Consider the following 18,664-nt stretch of genomic DNA (forward strand, 5'->3'; position numbering starts at 1 on the left):
GAATGTTCTGGAATGAACACATGATTCCATTGTCCTGCCACATCGTTGATAATTTTTCTGAGTTACTTTTTGCACTCCCCCAGTATTCATTTTTCAAGCAGTTTCTTATCCGACATGGATAAAAGGCTTTAGAATCTGTACCCGTTTCAGTACATAGCATGTTTGTATAATTATCCTTTGGGATACTGTAGTCTGAAAGTTTATCCCTCTCACAAGACTGAAGACAGTGAGAAAGGACAAAACATCCAGTAAAACACCAAGTTATCAGAGTGTACTCCTTATTTTCATATAAAATTTTGAAATATTTCAGAAGTAAAGGAAAAAGCAGTTTCAGTAACACAAGATAGTTAAGCCCCCCCCCCCCGCTCTTTTTTTAACCAATTTCATCTATTAATCAGTACTCTCAGAAATGAAACCGTGTCTGACATTTGCATACCTTATTTTCACATGTCTTAGAACAGTTGTATTTTAGGACAAAAATCAAAAGATAACCAAACGAATGAAGATGTACGTATCCAGATCCATTCAAAATAACTTGCTATAAATATGCGTTAAAAAGTCAGACGTGGCTATCGAGTGGATATACTTCTTTCGGTGATGGATCTACATTTCTTGACGTTAGTATCACTTTAAGTGAGGTATCTAAATTTTCTTTGATTTTGTGTCTAAGATTCTTAAATGACCGTCTTGGACCAAAGTGAAAACTTTTTAGGAATATCACCTACTAGTTTGATCTAATACAAAATGTTATAGGGGTGTACGTGTGAGTTCAACACATATGGAGGAAGAGCAGGTACCAAGCCATTTTTAACTATTCCAGCATGGTGACTATTTAGGGAAACATTTTATATGTGTCTTTTTGTAAATGTCTAAAACATCAGAACATATCTAATACGTGACGCATATTTATCAACTAACTGTTCACTTATTTACACCCACTTCAATTTGTTAAAAAATAATTTTTTTTTTTTTTTTTGTTGTTGTTGTTGTTGTTGCTATTTCTTGGGCCGCTCCCGCGGCATATGGAGGTTCCCAGGCTAGGGGTTGAATCGGAGCTGTAGCCACCGGCCTACGCCAGAGCCACAGCAACGCGGGATCCGAGCCGCGTCTGCAACCTACACCACAGCTCACGGCAACGCCTGATCCTTAACCCACTGAGCAAGGGCAGGGACCGAACCCGCAACCTCATGGTTCCTAGTTGGATTCGTTAACCACTGCGCCACGACGGAAACTCCTAAAAAATAATTTGAGGCAGCTTAAAGAGACTGTGAATACAGAAACATTTTAAAATGGGGAACTGTGGGCAAAGGGAAAGTGTAGGTAGAAAAGGAAGGTGAAGCCAGAGGCAAATGTACAAATAGATAGATAATAAGAGATAACTTCTTACCCTGAATGTGTATTTGCCAATGTGTCAGGTATGGGCTGAAAAAATTATATCTGTATGACCAGAGGTAGAGCTCTAAAAGAACTAAGAGAGCGATGCAAGATTATAATTACTGCAATCTTACAATATTGTCTTCGAAATATTTATTTGTGAAGCAAGTGATTAAATCCAATGATGCTCTAAAAGCACAGTATATTTTATAAAGACTAAATGTACATTGATAAGACAGGAATTAAAGTGAACCTTAACGTTTGCAGAGATAGGAGTTCCCATTGTGGCTCAGCAGGTTGAGACATAGTCTCCACAAGGATGTGAGTTTGATCCCTGGCCTTGCTCAGTGGGTTAAGGATCCAGTGTTGCCACAAACTGTGGTATAGGCCGGCAGCTGCAGCTCTGATTCAACCCCTAGCCGGGGAAGTTCCATATGCCTCAGATGGCCTAGTAAACAGAAAAAAAGAAAAGACTTGCAGAGATAAAATGTGAAAGCATTTACCACCTTCTATAAATCGGTATATCAGTCAGATATATTGTATCTTATAGTTCATGGGAATTTTGAGACTATAGTATGAAAAAAAGAGTTAAGTGATGTTATTTCTGCTTTATTTAGAAGCAACTGCAATGAGACTAATATTCTGAAAGAAACGACAAGCGTATTTATCCACTGAATGTCGTCTAATTCATTGATTGCCTTTAAAGGCTTTACATGCAATCAAAAGATGCTGCTCAAAAATATCTTCGCAACTCTCCTTTTGAAACAGCCGTTATAGTTGCTAGGTGCCATGTAGAAAGAAATTATTTATTGTGAGCTTGTCTCACTTCTGTTTTCAGCAACTGAAATATTACTGCCAACTTGGATCCCTTCGTAATTATCATAACTGGCTTTGAATTAAATCCACTGTTATGGAACAGACGTTTGCCACCAGGGCATTGCCTTCAAGGCAGTTCCGAAGAAAGAATTTTAAAAAAGAATTTGATAAACAATTCAATTGGAGGGGTAAATTCATCTTGTCTGGACTTTTGGAGAGTGCCGCCTGCTTTAGAGAGATGATCACACCCATTTACGTTTTGTTCAATCTAATGCCTCTGATATAATTCAGCCACATTATGGTCTGTTATGATATGTGCATGTGTATCACAGGCTGCTTGTGATTATCATTAAAAATGTAAGATCCCTGGCCTTGCTCAGTGGGTTAAGGATCCAGCGTTGCTGTGAGCTGTGGTGTAGGTTGCAGACGCAGCTCGGATCCCGCGTTGCTGTGGCTCTGGCGTAGGCCAGTGGCTACAGCTCCTATCCGACCCCTAGCCTGGGAACCTCCATATGCCGCGGGAGCGACCCAAGAAATGGCAAAAAGACAAAATAAAATAAATAAATAAATAAATAAATAAATAAATAAATAAAATAAATAAATAAATAAAAATAAATTAAAATAAAATAAATAAATAAAAAATGTTAGAGACTTCAAAAATTACACAATGGTGAATTATTATGTTGGTGTTTTTAAAATTTTTTCTCTTTTTTTCATTTTGCCAGATACTTTTTTCTTCCAATTTGTTTCCTTTTAAAATGTGCTTTATTATTATTATTATTATTATTATTATTATTATTATTATTATTATTTTGGGCCACACCTGTGGCATATGGAAGTTCCCAGGCTAGGGGTTGAATTGGAGCTGCAGCTGCTGGTCTACGCCACAGCCACAGCAACACAGGATCGGAGCCACGTCTACGACCTACACCAGAGCTCACTGCAAGGTGGGATCCTTAATTTGCTGAGCGAGGCCAGGGGTGGAACCTGCATCCTCATGGTTACTGGTCGGATTCATAACCTGGTGAGCCACAATGGGAACTCCCTAAAAGTGTGCTTTAAATTGAATCTCTTAATTATTGAAAACTCGAATATAGAAAACCCTGAAGTATGAAACCAGAATTTCTACATCTTAACTGGTTACCCACTGAAAATTTTTATTTTGCTTCTTTTTTCTCCAAACCAGTTACCTGCTATAGCTAACTGCACATCATTCTTTGCTGGATTGAGTCTGAGGAAGTGCATGTTACCTGTTCAGCAGTTGACATTATTATTATTTTTTAAAGGCAGATGGGGATAGAAATAAAAGACTTTGGACGCAGTTGGAGAAGCGGAGTTGCCTTTCATTCGGTCATCCATGCCATTCGACCGGAACTAGTGGACTTGGAGAAGGTGAAAGGAAGGTCTAACCGAGAAAACCTGGAGGAGGCGTTCACTATTGCTGAAACAGAGCTGGGAATCCCAAGACTCCTGGATCCAGAAGGCACGTGGAGCGATTGTTGGCTCTTGTAGACCTCAACTCAGTAGGGTTATATGTTTTTTGGTTGTTTTGTTTTGTTTTGTTTTTTCAGCCATGCTTGCAGCATGTGAACGTAGTTCCCAGGCCTGGGATGGAACCCAAGCCACAGCAGTGACCCGAGCCAAAACAGTGACAGACCTGCTGAGCCACAAGGGAGCTCTGGGTTATATGTCTTAAATCCAGAAATTACAGATGGCTTCCAAGAGGCCAGCCAACTTTAGAAAACTGGGGAAAAAACTCTGTCTTCCTATACCAATTTTTTTTTTGGAAAAAATATTTACCACTGTGCAAGGGAGCAAAATACAGTACTATTGCTCTTAACAGCACTTTGATGTGGGTGGTACCAGCAGGTGAGCTGTGCTTACTTGGTATACTTAAGGATGGAAGGAAGGTTTTAGAAGTGTGTGTACTGGGGGGAGGAGGAGTGCCACAGAATCTAGAAGAATTAAAAAATCAATAATCTCAGGGGGAGGGAGTAGGAGGGACTGGGAATTTGGGGTTAATAAAGGCAAACAATAGCCTTTGGAATCGATAAGAAATGGGATCCTGCTGTGTAGGTAGCACTGGGAACCATGTCTGGTCACTTGTGATGGAGCATGATAAAAATGTGAGAAAAAAGAATGTATATATGTATGTGTGACTGGGTCACCTTGCTGTGCCACAGAAAACTGACAGAACAATGTGAATCAGCTATAAAGGAAAAAATAAAAATTATTATTAAAGAAACTTAGTCATCTCAGAGCATACCTTTTAAATTATTAAATAACATTTATAGAAATATGATTGTAAATTATATTTTAATTGTATAAATATTTTATATAACTTTATAAATATTGAATAAATATAATAAAACAAATTAGAAATTATTTATACAATTAAATTTTATAAATAATTATTTACTTATTTTTTAGTCATTAGAAACAGAAATATTGATAGCCACCGAGGGTTTGAGTGTCAGTCGGGCAAAAACCACAACATGACTGACCTAATATTTTTCATTGGAATTGCTTGGCACCTTTTTGGTAAGGCAGTGAATTTTAAGACTTTCTGAAAAATGGAGTCAACTCTTTTGCGCCTTCAAAAGACAAATCCGAGGCCCTTAATAAATGTTAATAAATTAAGTTGTTTTGTTAAATAGAAGAAAAGGGTCAAAGTGAAATTTCCAAATGTCCCAAATGATTTCTTTCTTTTTTTTTTTTTTTTTTTTTGTCCTTTTGCCATTTCTTCGGCCACTCCTGTGGCATATGGAGGTTCCCAGGCTAGGGGTCTAATCGGAGCTGTAGCCACCAGCCTACGCCAGAGCCACAGCAACGCAGGACCCGAGCCGTGTCTGTGACCTACACCACAGCTCATGGCAACGCCGGATCCTTAACCCACTGAGCAAGGGCAGGGACCGAACCCGCAAACTCATGGTTCCTAGTCGGATTCGCTAACCACTGCGCCACGACGGGAACTCCCCAAATGATTTCTTTTTTAAATGTTTTCAATTGATGATTTTTTATTTTATGTTATGGTCGATTTACAGTGTTGTGTTAGTTTCTGCTACACAACAAAGTGATTCGATTACACATATATACATGTTCTTTTTCGGATTCTTTTCCATTATAGATTATTGCAAACTATGGACTCTGGTCCTCTGTGCTATTCAGTAGGTCCTTGTTAGTTATCTATTTTATATGTAATAGTAGTGTCTATATGTTAATCCCAAACTCCTAATTTATCCCTCTCCCCTACTGTTCCACTTTGGTAACCACAAGTTTGTTTTCTATATCTGTGAGTCTATTTCTGTTTTATGAATAAGTTCCTTTGTATCATTTTTTAGATTCCACATACAAGTGATATTTGGCTTCACTTAGTATGATTATTTGTAGGTCCATCTATTGCTGCAAATGGCATTATTTCATTCTTTTTTATGGTGGAGTAGTATTCTGTTATATTCCACATCTTCTCGATCCATTCACCAGATAATTTCTCATTTGGCTTGGTAATTATGGATATTTCCATTCGTGGGTGCAGAAATGTAAATACGATGAAAATAAGTTATTCCTAAAGATGAGATTTCAGAATGGACATTTCTAGCTCTGAAACAGTGTCTGTCAGGTTGGCTTCCTCTGAGAGCCAGCATGGAGATCCCTTGCCATTTCAGGAGCCTGCTGAGGCCCCAAAGGTTCACCAGGGCAGCCAAGGGCTTTCCACCTTGTTTCTGCACAAAAAAGCCAGTGGAATCCTGTATACTCCTCAGCTCAAAGGAAAAGGCACACAAATATCCCAGCCCTCAACTTCAGAGAATGAATCAGACCTGAAATTTTTCCTAGAGTAGGATAGGAGGAAGGTATGGTTGGTTCTTTCATATTTGCTGGACCAGAGCATCTTAATATTTTTTTTTTTTTTTGATGATCAGAAACTGAGTTTATCCCAATACAAGACTATCCCAAATGTAAAGTGGTTATTTTCCTAATGAGAAACCACCACCCCCCACACACAAAAAACATTTTTTTAAGCTAACTTGAATGTATAAACTTCTAGGAATACAGATTACACAGGCCAATATCTCTTAGAGTGGGTGAAGATTTAAAAATATATATTATGCCAAGTCATGAATTAAATGTTGTTTTGCTTTCCACTTTCACACTTCAGGGAAGTTTTCCTCTTCATACACATCTTCCATATCAGTGATCTTACTATTTCTCAAATCCCCTTTGAGTCATTTCATGAATTCCAGAATACCTTATCTTTGTTTCTTTTTAAATCTTTTGAGTTGTACCACTTTTTAAAACCTACATTGATAGTCCCTAGAAAATGCATAAGCATTTTTTTACTACCCACCTACCCCAACTCTGAGATATACATTTCATTTGTATTTTATTAACTAGACAGAATGTAGAATAACCTTATGTAGCTCAAATTCCTGATGAATTTTGAGATTATTTATTTATTTCTTTATTTTTAGGGTCACACCTTCGGCCTGTGGAGGTTCCGAAGCTAGGGGTGGAATCGGAGCTGCAGCTGCCAGCCTACGCCAACAGCAACGCCAGATCCTTAACCCACTGAGGGAGGCCAGGGATCAAAGCCGAGTCCTCACGGACACTAGTCGGATTCGTTTCCGCTGTGCCAAGATGGAAACTCACTGTTGAGTTTATTTAAATGAAAGATGTATTACTTTCCTAAAAGCTCTTGGTTACAATGTGTCATCTTTCTGAGTCATAACATTTCCATCATGTGTCTTCCAGAGTAAGCTGATTTCCCTCTTCTCGCCCCTAAATAGTACTCTCTTTTTCTTCTGCATTTATGGAAGTGTCTTTTGGTACCTTAGTGAGACTTTGACATGATGCTAATTAATTGATTCACATTTGGGTTTGGTTTTTCCAGATGTTGATGTGGATAAGCCAGATGAGAAGTCTATTATGACCTATGTAGCCCAGTTTCTCAAACAGTATCCTGACATCCACAGTACAGGTGCTGATGCACAAGAGAACGATGTAAGTATTTGCTTTTCTTTGAGCATCACTAAAGCTGCCAATGATAATGACTCAGATTTTTAGTCATGCTGTTTTCAAAAAATTGAACTGGAATGCATTTTAATATGAGGGCAGTTGAATAAAGACTAGAGGAAAATTGGAGAGGAGATTAGAAGAAAAGATTTCTCTGATATATCAAAGAAAGCATTATTAAAAATAAATGCTGAACATGTAATAGTGATGAATTAAAATTGAGGAAAGATAGGAGTGTTGGGACACATTATTTTGGCAATTTTAAGATTGAACTAATTTTATATCCATCATATCATTTGTGCATTTGGATCCTGAGTTCCCTTATTCTGCTCAATCTGATGAAATCAAATTTTAACTTTTAGATTTATTCCATAAGTTGCTACTTATTGCAAACATGTGGAAGTAAGGCAAACTTCTACAAGTTCTGATTATTCACTGTGTTTAGATTTTTCAGTCTCTCAATAGTTTAAATAACATTCACATTTTTCATACTGCTCAAATAACAGGTTTGTTGTTATAAATAAAGAAAAACAAAAATTGGGAAACAAGGAAAAGAAAATTATCTGTGTTTGATCTTCTGCAGAGAACCTATCCTAAAAAAACTAATATATTACATATTCCATGAATATGTAGACACATAAAATATTTCAACACAAAATAGAATCATAGTATACATGCAATTTTATAATTTCCTCTTTTCTGTTAACATTACAGAAAAAAAAAAAACCCTTTTTATACCATTCTCTCTAGGACGTTGTATAGATGTAGAATAATTTATTCACTCTTAATTGTTGGAAATTTCTGATTTTTTGCTATTTTAAAAAATACTTCTGGATTTCCCACTGTAGCACAGTGGTCTAAGAATCCAACTGCAGAGGCTCCAGGGCTGTGGAGGCATAGGTTCAATCCCTAGCCCAGTGCAGTGGGTTATAGGATCCAGCATTGCTGTAGCTATAGCATCGATTGTAGCTGCAGCTCATATTCAATCCCTGGCCTGGGAATTTCCATATGCCATGGGTGTAGCCAACGAAAATAAATAAATATTTTACAAAATACTTCTAATTTTTAATTAGATGTTGTAATTCTTAGAAGAGAGATTTCTAGACTAAAGGACATACAGATTTTTAATGCTTTTTGAATTTTTTTTTCAAGTCTTTCTGTAGAAAGAGGTCCTATTTTGTTCTCCAGCCAGCACACCTATTTTCCCATAACAATGGATATTACCATTTTCCTATTTCTTTAAAGTACTCTAGTATTGCTTTGTTTTTGTTTTGTTTTGTTGTTGTTGTTTCAGAGTTGGGGAGAGAGATTAAGAGAGATGGATTTACTACCAAATTTAAAATTATTTATTAGGCAAAATGACATCAGAGACAGTAATTAATGCAATTTTCGGACATGTTGAGAACTCTTTCTTTGTCTTCACTGTTCAGGTCTCAACTGAAGTTTTCAGAGCAGTTTCAGATTATAATGAAAAGAAACAAGAAAAACAAAAAAAGTTTACTACGTGTCTTAGAAACAGATCTAAGGAAGGACGAGGTCAGGGGAGCATAAGCCAAAGTTTTCAAATAGGAAAAGGTTCTGCACTAATGGAAATCTGTGTCTTCATAAAATAATTAAGCAAAACGACGGTAACAGTAACTGCTGTTTTCTAGGTCAGTCGCTTGGAAGAAATTAATCTGGCATTTGATAGACCCATGTTAGTTTTTTTTTTTTTTTTTAACTGTGGTTTCAAGAAAGCCTTTTTATTGTTCCTTGCCAGATTTGGGCACAAATGTTGATCACTAGAGTCACTTATTCAATAGTTAGCAAAGTAATACTCCCTAAGAACCACCATTGAAGGCAAAGACTCTGTGCTAATTCCAACATGGATTAAGGCGTGTGCTTGGCATTCATTTGTTTTTTCCTGGGTTTTAAGAATGTGATGGGGCATGGATGTTACCCTGTGTGAATAAGAAACTCTTGAAGAAGGTATGTTAGGCTTACCCCATACAGCTTAGAGAAAACCAGCTTTCCGTCTGGATTGCCATATCCAAAGGTCGTATGTTATCCAATTGGATTTATTTCTGAGATGATTCTTGAGCTTGTACTATTTTAATTTCTCTGACATTAATCATTTCTCCCAACAAGTAAACACTGGCTAGTGAGGGCTGAGAAAAGATAGTTTCGTTAATGCTCATGAGGATTTGATGCAAAAATCCTCAGTGCTCTGAAACACACTCCTGCTTTAATCTTGTTAATTACTTTACTAAAGAGCTTTCTTATGAAGAAATTAGTTTCATTCTCTGGAAGATAAATTCTGAGTTTTCTTTTAAAAAAATCTCTCTGTCCCTTTCCTAAAAGGAGGGTGCATATAATTTCTTCAGGATTATTTTGAAAATTAATTTTGAAGAAAATGTATTATAAGCTTTGCTTTTTTTTTTTAATGGGCATTTGTAATAGGCTATGAGTATCTAAAATATTTTTAATAGAAAAAAAGAATTTTTTAATGTAAGGCTTATGTTTGTTTAATGGCCATTTAATTGTCTAATTAACCTTTAAAATTTTATGACTATACATATTAGGGCCATTGATGCCATCACTTCAAAATCCTCATTATTTGTTTATTCAGGTCTTAGTAAATAGGTCTTTTTTTTTTACAGTAAATAAGTCTTTTAATTCATTTTTTAAAACATTGACATCGACATATCCATCAGACTTTCATTTTTTGAGTTTTTATATATCCCTTTTATGAGTTTTTTATCTCCCTTTTATAAGTTTATTCAAATTAGAAGTTTTACAGATACTATTTTAAATCTGATTTTCTTATTGGACATAGACATTGCTCTGCCATTCTTACTTCAACCAATAAGACCAATAAACTTTTTGCCTAGAGGTATTCCTTGGATAATTAGCAGTCAATTGTAAATAAATAAAATAGGCTGTTGGCTCATCTCCCTCATCTGTTAAACTTTCAGTTATTTATTCACTCATTCCTTCCTTCATTGCAGCAAGTATTACTGACTGCTTTTAGAATCATAGCAAGTCTTAAATTGTATAAGAATACAGAGATATATGACTTTATTTATAGAGAAAAAATATGAATCTATATACCTTTTCTTTACATGGTTCCCTTTTAAAAATGTTTACTATTTAGAGGCATATGTAAATATTATGTATATATGTATATACATATTATACACATATTGCCATATATGACTATTACAGATTGAAACAAAATCATTAAATGGCAAAATACTACATTGCTTCATTTGCTATTTATTTTTTTGCCTTTTTTACAGCTGAATATGAGGCATATGGAAGTTCCCTGGCCCGGAGTCGAATTGGAGCTGCAGCGGCCAGGCTACACCACAGCCACAGCAACTCCAGATCCTACCCGCATATATGACCTATACCACAGCTCACGGCAACGCCAGATCCTTAATCCAATGAGCAAAGCCAGGGTTTGAACCCACATCCTCATGGGTACTAGTCAGGTTCGTTACTGCTGAGCCACAAGGGGAACTCCTACATTGCCTTACTTGATTCAAACATTTTGATAAAAGCGAAAACATCTTAAAATAATTATTCCCTTAAAAAAATGATTGTCTATTTATTTATAGGCAGATGCCTCTCCATTGTTTCTTGTTTCCTATATAATTTTTGTCCATGATTTATATTATTTTCTACATATTATCTTTTCATATTGTTAGGAAATATTTCCAGGTGTCTCATCTTTTGCAAATTCTATCCAAATTCTTAAGGTAAGATTTAAGTAATCTTGAATCAGTGGCCTCTTTCAGGCATTCTGCATTCTGAAGCTTATTTATCATTCTTTTGCATGTATTTGCTTGTATAGACACATTTATTTTAATACTTTAATTCTATTTCTTTTTTCCTTTCTAATAGAACAAATAACATACCTATTATTACACATTAGTTACAGTCTAAGCCACTCCCATGGGCTTTCCTACTAATCTTTAATTATAAGAATGCATTAATTTCTTTTTAATAACACTTAATAACATTAATAAAAGGCAAAATTAAAATTATTATGATTTCTTTATATGTGACATGGAAAATAAACATATTTAGTTTTATGTTTAAAATATTAAGCAGGGAACAATTAATTGGAAAAGGTAAGTGTTCAGTTTGTTTGTAATCCTGAGTTCCATGGTATCTCCTCTGTGCAATATTGAGTCACACGGTTTAGTGAAGTTCCTGAGCTGTGGTAAGTGCTCAAAAAATGTTCATGGAGTTAATGATTAAGAATTTTTTTCCAGCTATTACTTTTGGAGTGGATAAGCAATGAGATCCTGCTGTATAGCACAGGGAACTATATCCAGCTGCTTGTGATAGAACATGATGGAGGATAATGTGAAAAAAAAAAAAAAAAACAAGTGTATATATGTGACTATGTCACTTTGCTGTACAGCAGAAATTGGCAGGTCATTGTAAATCACTATAAGAAAATTTAAAAAAAAAAAAGAATTTTTTCCCAGAGTTCCCATTGTGGCTCAGCAAGTTAAGAACCTGACATCGTGTCCATGAGGATGCAGGTTTGATCCCTGGCCTCACTGAGTGGGTTAAGGAGCTGGTGTTGCTGCAAGCTGTGGCATAGGTTGCGTTGCAGATGCAGCTTGGATCTGGCGTTTCTGGCCATGGCATGGGCCTGCAGCTGCCGCTCTGATTCAACCCCTAGCCTGGGAACCTCCATATGCCGCAGATGCAGCCATAAAAAGAAAGAAAGAAATAATTTCCCCCCATATCCAAGTTCCCCTGAGTTTAAGTTTTTCCATCTTTCTTTGTTCCATCTAGGCCTGAAGTTAAGGATCTATCAACACAACTGACTTTATGTCAACACTGAAATAAAAATAATTAGAAGTAATTTCATATCAAATGTTGAATTTTTATCTCATGATTCATGAAGTGTGGGTTTATATATAAATGTTCTAAAAAAAACCCTATGTGTATGTTTGAGTGGGTAGGGAGAGAGAGAGAAAGTAAATAGTGAGAATGCTGACAGTTTTGCTGCTTAGAGTTGGGATGGTCCTTAAAGGCAAATAGTGACCTATGTCTGACCACATGTGAAAATTACCAATTGAGGAAAAGCCACTAGGTTCTGGGAATCTCAATGGTATTTTGTACTTCATTTCCCTCTTAAAAAGGAGAATGTTGAGTGTGTAAATACCTACATCCTTTTTAACCTTATTGCAATATGCACTTCCCCACCACTAGAAAAAGTCATTTCCTGACTGTACTTTAACAAGGTTGAGAACATAATCTTTTTCTCACTTGACTCTGTGAAATGATTTCAAATGGAGAGAAGCAGGTGATAATGGGCCTGTCTGTGGGGGTTCACAGTGAAGCCCCATGCTCACTTTGGTGACCCCCACTTACTGATCACATTGAGCTCTGGGCCCCGAAGGTAGACCAGGAGCGCTGCGTTCCTCTGAGCTCCTAAGATGCATCACTACTGCTTTCATGGGCATGAAAGTCAACTGGTAATAGAACACATATCTTGATCCCATTCACCCGTTTGTTCAGAAGAGCCATCATGGTGACAGCTGAGGCTTTGGAGTCTCTTCCATTCCTTTCCTTCATTAACTATGTCACCAATCAATCATTTATTCCACAATTATCTGTTGAGTGATACCAGTTGCCAGACACTTTGTTAGGCTGGAGGAAAAAAAAATACATAAGGGGTTTGGAAAGAAGGGGGCAGAAAAAAGAGGCAACTAATGAACAGTAATATACAGTGCACTTTGGGTGGGTCTTTGACTTCATGTTGTTATAAGATCATAGAAGCATGTTCCGCAAATGTGGTCCCTAGGCCAGCAGCATCAGATTCACCTGGAACCTTGGTAGAAATACAGATTCTCACCCTCCGCACGAGATACACAGAGCCAGAAAGCCTCAGGGGGATGCCCAGTGATCTTTTTCACAAGCCCTCCAGGTGACACTAGTGTACTTACATCAGAGAACCACCACATGGAAAAGAAACTCAAAACCCCAGACTTCTGAGTCAGAAAAAGCTTGCTAGAGAAGTGTGCTTAAACTGAGCTCTGAGGAAAGCCTTATCCAAGGGAAATTGTGCCAGGCTGCAGAGCGTGGTCTTTGCAACACCAGGAAGTGAGAGAGGACAGATCATGGTAGCACATGTGCCAGCCTCTGCACTGGATGCATTCACAGAGTATCTCTAATTCTCCCCCAAACCATGGCCACCCAGATGATGGTACAACAGTAGAGAGGTTTTTTGCTTTTTGTTTTTTTAAGTTGTCTCCAAACCCACAGAGCTAATACATATCAGAACAAGAATTTGAAACCAGTTTTGCATGCCTCTATAGCCAGCACTCTCTCTCCTCTACCACTTCACCTGTCAACAGTCATTTCACCTGTGTCATAGAGCTTTGATCATCACATTTGTATGGAAACACAAAAGACTTCAAATAGCCAAAGCAGTATTGAAAAGAAAAAAATGGAACCGGAGAAATCAGGCTCCCTGACTTCAGACTCTACTACAAAGCTACAGTCATCAAAACAGTATGGTACTGGCACAAAGAAATCAATGGAACAGGATAGAAAGCCCAGAAATAACCCCAAGTATCTATGGTCAACTAATCTATGACAAAGGAGACAAGACCATACAGTGGAAGAAAGATAGTCTCTTCAATAAATGGTGCTGGGGGAGTTCCCCTCATGGCTCAGTGAGTGGTTAATGAACCAGACTAGTAACACGTGAGGTTGCAGGTTCAATCCTTGGCCTCAGTGGGTCTGTCATAGCCGTGAGCTGTGGTGTAGGTCGCAGTTGCGGCTCAGATCCCACGTTGCTGTGGCTGTGGCATAGGCTGGCAGCAACAGCTCTGATTCACCCCCTAGCCTGGGAACTTCCGTATGCCAGAGAGCAGCCCTAAAAAGCCAAAAAAAAAAAAAAAAAAAAAAAAAAGGAAAAGAAAATTTAGGCTATTTTTCACTTAATCAGTGCCAGAATGGCTTGCTCTTATTATTTGTAGAAAGAAATATATAACTGCATTTTTTTCATTTTTGAGATGTGAGTGGTAGCTTGTATGCATTCATTTGGCACATAATTTGATAAATGTCTTATAGATACCATGGTGCCATTCCATCCTGAACATGGTGCCTGTCCTCCTGGAACTTATGTTGTAATACTGGATAGCATTTTAAAATAATAACGTAACAAGCAATCCAGAGTTTGTGTGGTGGCTCAGCAGGTTAAGAACCCAGTATAGTGTCTGTGAGGATGCAGTTTTGATCTCCAGCCTTGCTCAGTGGGTTAAGGATCTGGCATTGCCGCAAGCGGTGGCATAGGTCACAGATGTGGCTCCTATCCAGTGTTGCTGTGGCTGTGGCATAGGCCTCAGCTGCAGCTCTGATTCGATCCCTAGCCCAGGACGTTCCATATACTGCAGGTGTGACCCTATAAAAAAAACAAGAAAAAATATATATACACAAGCGATCCAATGTTGCTGTGACTGTAGCTCCTCAAATTCAGTCAAAATTAATCTATTCTAGAACAGTCCTCTGGGTTAACAAGGGCCTTGGTTAAGAAGCAACCACAGGGAGTTCCTGTCATGGCGCAGTGATTAACAAAGCCTACTAGGAACCATGAGGTTGTGGGTTCGGTCCCTGGCCTTGCTCATTGGGTTGGGGATCCGGCATTGCCATGAGCTGTGGTGTAGGTTGCAGACGTGGCTCGGATCCCACGTTGCTGTGGCTCTGGCGTAGGCCGGTGGCTACAGCTCCAATTAGACCCCTAGCTTGGGAACCTCCATATGCTGTGGGAGTGGCCCAAGAAATAGCAAAAAAAAAAAAAAAAAAAGCAACCATAGGCCTGTTTCCTTTCCCATCCCAGCCATTCCTCTTTGTGAGTGTTTTTTGTACATTTCTTCCTGAGCACATTTTCTTAATTAAATTAATGTTTCTTGAGGAAAAAAAAATGGAGGAGAGTAATTTCAATATTTAACACAATAATTAAGGGTTTTTTTAAGAATTAATTTTTGCTGCTTTTGCTTCTTATTCTCCAAAAGGGTTGAGGGCAGGGAAAGAGGAAATTTTTCAGAGGCAATTGGAACTTATTAAATATTCAGTGTGTTCTAGGCAAAGTCAGATTAATTAGCAATTAGATAAATGTACAGTTACTAATAAAATTATATTGTCTGTTTATTTCTAGAGAGAAGATAGGCTAATTTTGAAGGAAGTGAAAGTTTGGATAGAACAATTTGAAAGAGATTTGACAAGGGCACAGATGACAGAATCAAATTTGCAGGATAAGTATCAGGTAATGTATGGAAAAGAGATTTCAGTTTTTTAAAGCCTTTCATGAATAAAATTCATATATGTCATTTAATCTATGTTTAATTTTTCAAATGATATTAATGAGAAATGTCTTTAAAGAAATAATATATATTATCATAAGTTTACATATAAATTAATAATTGCTTCTATATAAATAGATAGTTTTACATTTTGCAACATTTGTATTTTGTATAATATTGTTGCAATTATAGCAATGATTGCACCTCTGTCATGTCACATAATTATCATTTTTGTAAGTGGTTGGGATGATTTAGTTCTAGTCTCTTAGCAAGTTTGATGATTATAATATAATACTGTTTTTTATATTCACTGTACTGTGCATTAGATATCTGGGACTTATTTACTAATTGTTCCCAGTTTGTATATATAAATGTCTATCCTAGAACCTCCACTCTCTGTCCTCTGATAACTTATTTCATTTTTAGGAGTTTGACTTAATTTTGGTTTCCACATATAAGTAATATATAGTATTTGTCTTTGTCTGCTTCATCTCACTTAGTATAATGTCCTCAGGTTTCATCCACATTGTCACAAATGGCAGCATGTTTTTCTTTTTCATGGCTGAATAATATTCCATTGTATATATATACACCACATCTTCTTTGCCCATTCATCTAGTCATGAGCACATAGGTTGTTTCCCTGCCTTGGCTATTGCGATCATGCTGCAATAAACATGGGAGTGCATATATCTCTTTGATAACCTGTTTTAATTTTCTTTGGGTGTACACCCAGAGGCAGAGTTGGTAGTCTTAAACTGTATGTGTCTATGCTATAGAGAGTTCTGAGGCGTCACGATATTTGAAGAACTCAGTGTCTTGTAGATGATACGTAACACACACATCTTGTAATTATTTGTACAATTCATGATCTTATAGATGTTACCTAATTTTAAAAAATCCCACCAAAAAATGAATTCAGTGCCAAATTGAAAATTGCTATGGAATAAGCTGAATTAAATTAAAAAATTTGCAACATGAATATTTGAAGTGAGCCCATTAATAGGATCGGTTTCTCCTACCGCCTGCCTAGTTCACACTATGAGAAGTTGAGGCCAGGGTTGTTGTTGCTGTTCCTCCTCCCAGTCCCATTACACTGCTATTAATTGGATTTCAGCATCCAATTTCCACTTCCAAGACACAAAAGTCCTTTAACAAGTTTTTTCCAGTAAATTGTGATTTACTCAGTGTAGCATTGACATTTTCTCCTACTTAAAATATTTTAATGGCATTTTAATGGGAAAACTATAATATATTTGAATCTATATTATATTTTGAGCATTTTTTGCTACCAAAATAAGGTGCATGATGTAAGAGATGCAAAATTGCAGGTGATAAAAGGTTTAGCTCTTGGCATTAATGTGTGATTTTATATAATCATATCTATAAAGTGTGCCTGAATTTAAATGGATGACACTATCAATATTCTATTTGCTGGACTTGGCAATGCAGTAAATATGAGCCTATATATGTGTACGTTTTGCTTTGAAACTCAATGTAGTTTTATTTCTCAAAAAGATAATTTTCTGGGATGAGATCCATTAAAATGATTAAATCAGTAAATTAAGACCATAAATGCAAGAACAGAATGAATGTACTTATTAATTCCATTAGTGAGTTTTAGCATAAATTATAAAAAAAATCCAAGTTATAAATTTACCTGTTGTACAGATGTTAATTTATAAGAAGAAAACTAAGAATTAGAAAAGTACAAAACAGAAACATTCCTTTCAAGCCAGAGGTAAATCACCAGTCTCACCAGGGTTAGACAGCATGAGGAATGTTCTCTTTCATCTGTGTGTTTATTATGTAATCAGCATCTTCGATTTCCACTTATTAATCAGTAGTGGATTTTCCAGTTTTCCCACGTATAGAAATCTGTGGAACAAAATCGAAGACTGAGTTTATGTTTTGGTAGTTTAAAATTATATTAAGTTAGACGGAATGGAAGGTAAAATTTGTGGGAAAATATTTATTCAGCAACTCCCCCAAGTGTTCTTCTCATGAATTTACAGGTTTGTTTACTCAGTGATTTAGACATTCTTTCAAATGTGTTATCTGTTAGATTCTGCAGAGCCATTCATATGTACTTTAGTGTCATTGCAGATTGAGTGGCATTTTCAATTCATATGTGGACTTTAAGACATATTTTAGGATATGTTAATGGAACGTAAAATGTAGGACTTTCATTAAAATCACTACTTTCTTAGGTTAGTACCAGACTTACAGTTAAGTCTATGTCTTACAAATTTATATTAACCATACTATGACAAAAGAAAGATATAATAATTAATATTTTAACACCATAAAATTAAAGCCAAGTATTATTACATAAGTGAGGTCCCCTAAAGAAAACCTCTTTATACAGACTTCAGCACCAATTTAGACAGATATTGTTAACGCTGTATTACTCTGATATATGCAATTCCTATTCATAAATTGTTTGGTACTTTAAAGGAAAGCAACTATTTTGGTTTTTCACATCGATTTGTACTCCTCTTTGCTTCCTGACGAGCAGAGACTGGCTCTTGGATGGTTTAACTAGAAATGAGAAGTCCTAGCCTTTAGTCCTGTCTCTACTGCATGTCTCTGCCAAGTCACCTCTGGGCTTACTGCGGTAATAATAATAATAATAACAATAACGGGTCCTGTCTAGGGTGTAGGGTGATGGAGAGCCAGAGAAGATAATGTGCAGAAAGCACTTAGCGTGGGGCTAGGCTTGTTGTTGGGGCTTGATGAATGCCAGCTGCTTTTAGTGTCATGGCTGTCATTATTATTATCAACAACAAATACTGAATGTTATCCAAATATAGAGGATTGTTATTTAGGAAAGGTGGTTTCCTCTGCTGCTTTTTTTGGACTCATTGCCATGTTGTTTCTGTTTCCGCCTTCAGTCGTTTAAGCACTTCAGAGTTCAGTACGAAATGAAAAGGAAACAGACTGAACACCTATTACAACCATTACATAGAGATGGCAAACTGTCACTTGACCAAGCCTTGGTAAAACAGTCCTGGGACAGAGTGTCCTCCAGGGTAAGTTCTCCAACAATTAACTTCATTAGGGCTTATTTAATTTAGTCAAGAAGATTGTCTACCATCTTTCTTTTCAGTAATGTTATCAGGTCCTCCTGCCTCTGTCTGGGGTGGGAAGGTT

At 36.8% G+C, this 18,664-nt stretch overlaps 1 protein-coding gene across 1 annotated transcript in view; it reads left to right on the forward strand.

The window, feature by feature from the left end:
• SYNE1 (spectrin repeat containing nuclear envelope protein 1) overlaps positions 1–18,664 on the forward strand; it is a 486,068-nt gene that overhangs the window by 128,877 nt on the left and 338,527 nt on the right. The window contains 5 exon segments of the mRNA XM_021084410.1: positions 3,477–3,673; positions 7,079–7,188; positions 10,890–10,940; positions 15,368–15,475; positions 18,406–18,543. Of these exon segments, the coding sequence (XP_020940069.1) occupies positions 3,477–3,673; positions 7,079–7,188; positions 10,890–10,940; positions 15,368–15,475; positions 18,406–18,543 (604 nt within the window).

This window comes from Sus scrofa, chromosome 1, assembly GCF_000003025.6.
Source record: "Sus scrofa isolate TJ Tabasco breed Duroc chromosome 1, Sscrofa11.1, whole genome shotgun sequence".
Lineage (NCBI taxonomy): Eukaryota > Metazoa > Chordata > Mammalia > Artiodactyla > Suidae > Sus > Sus scrofa.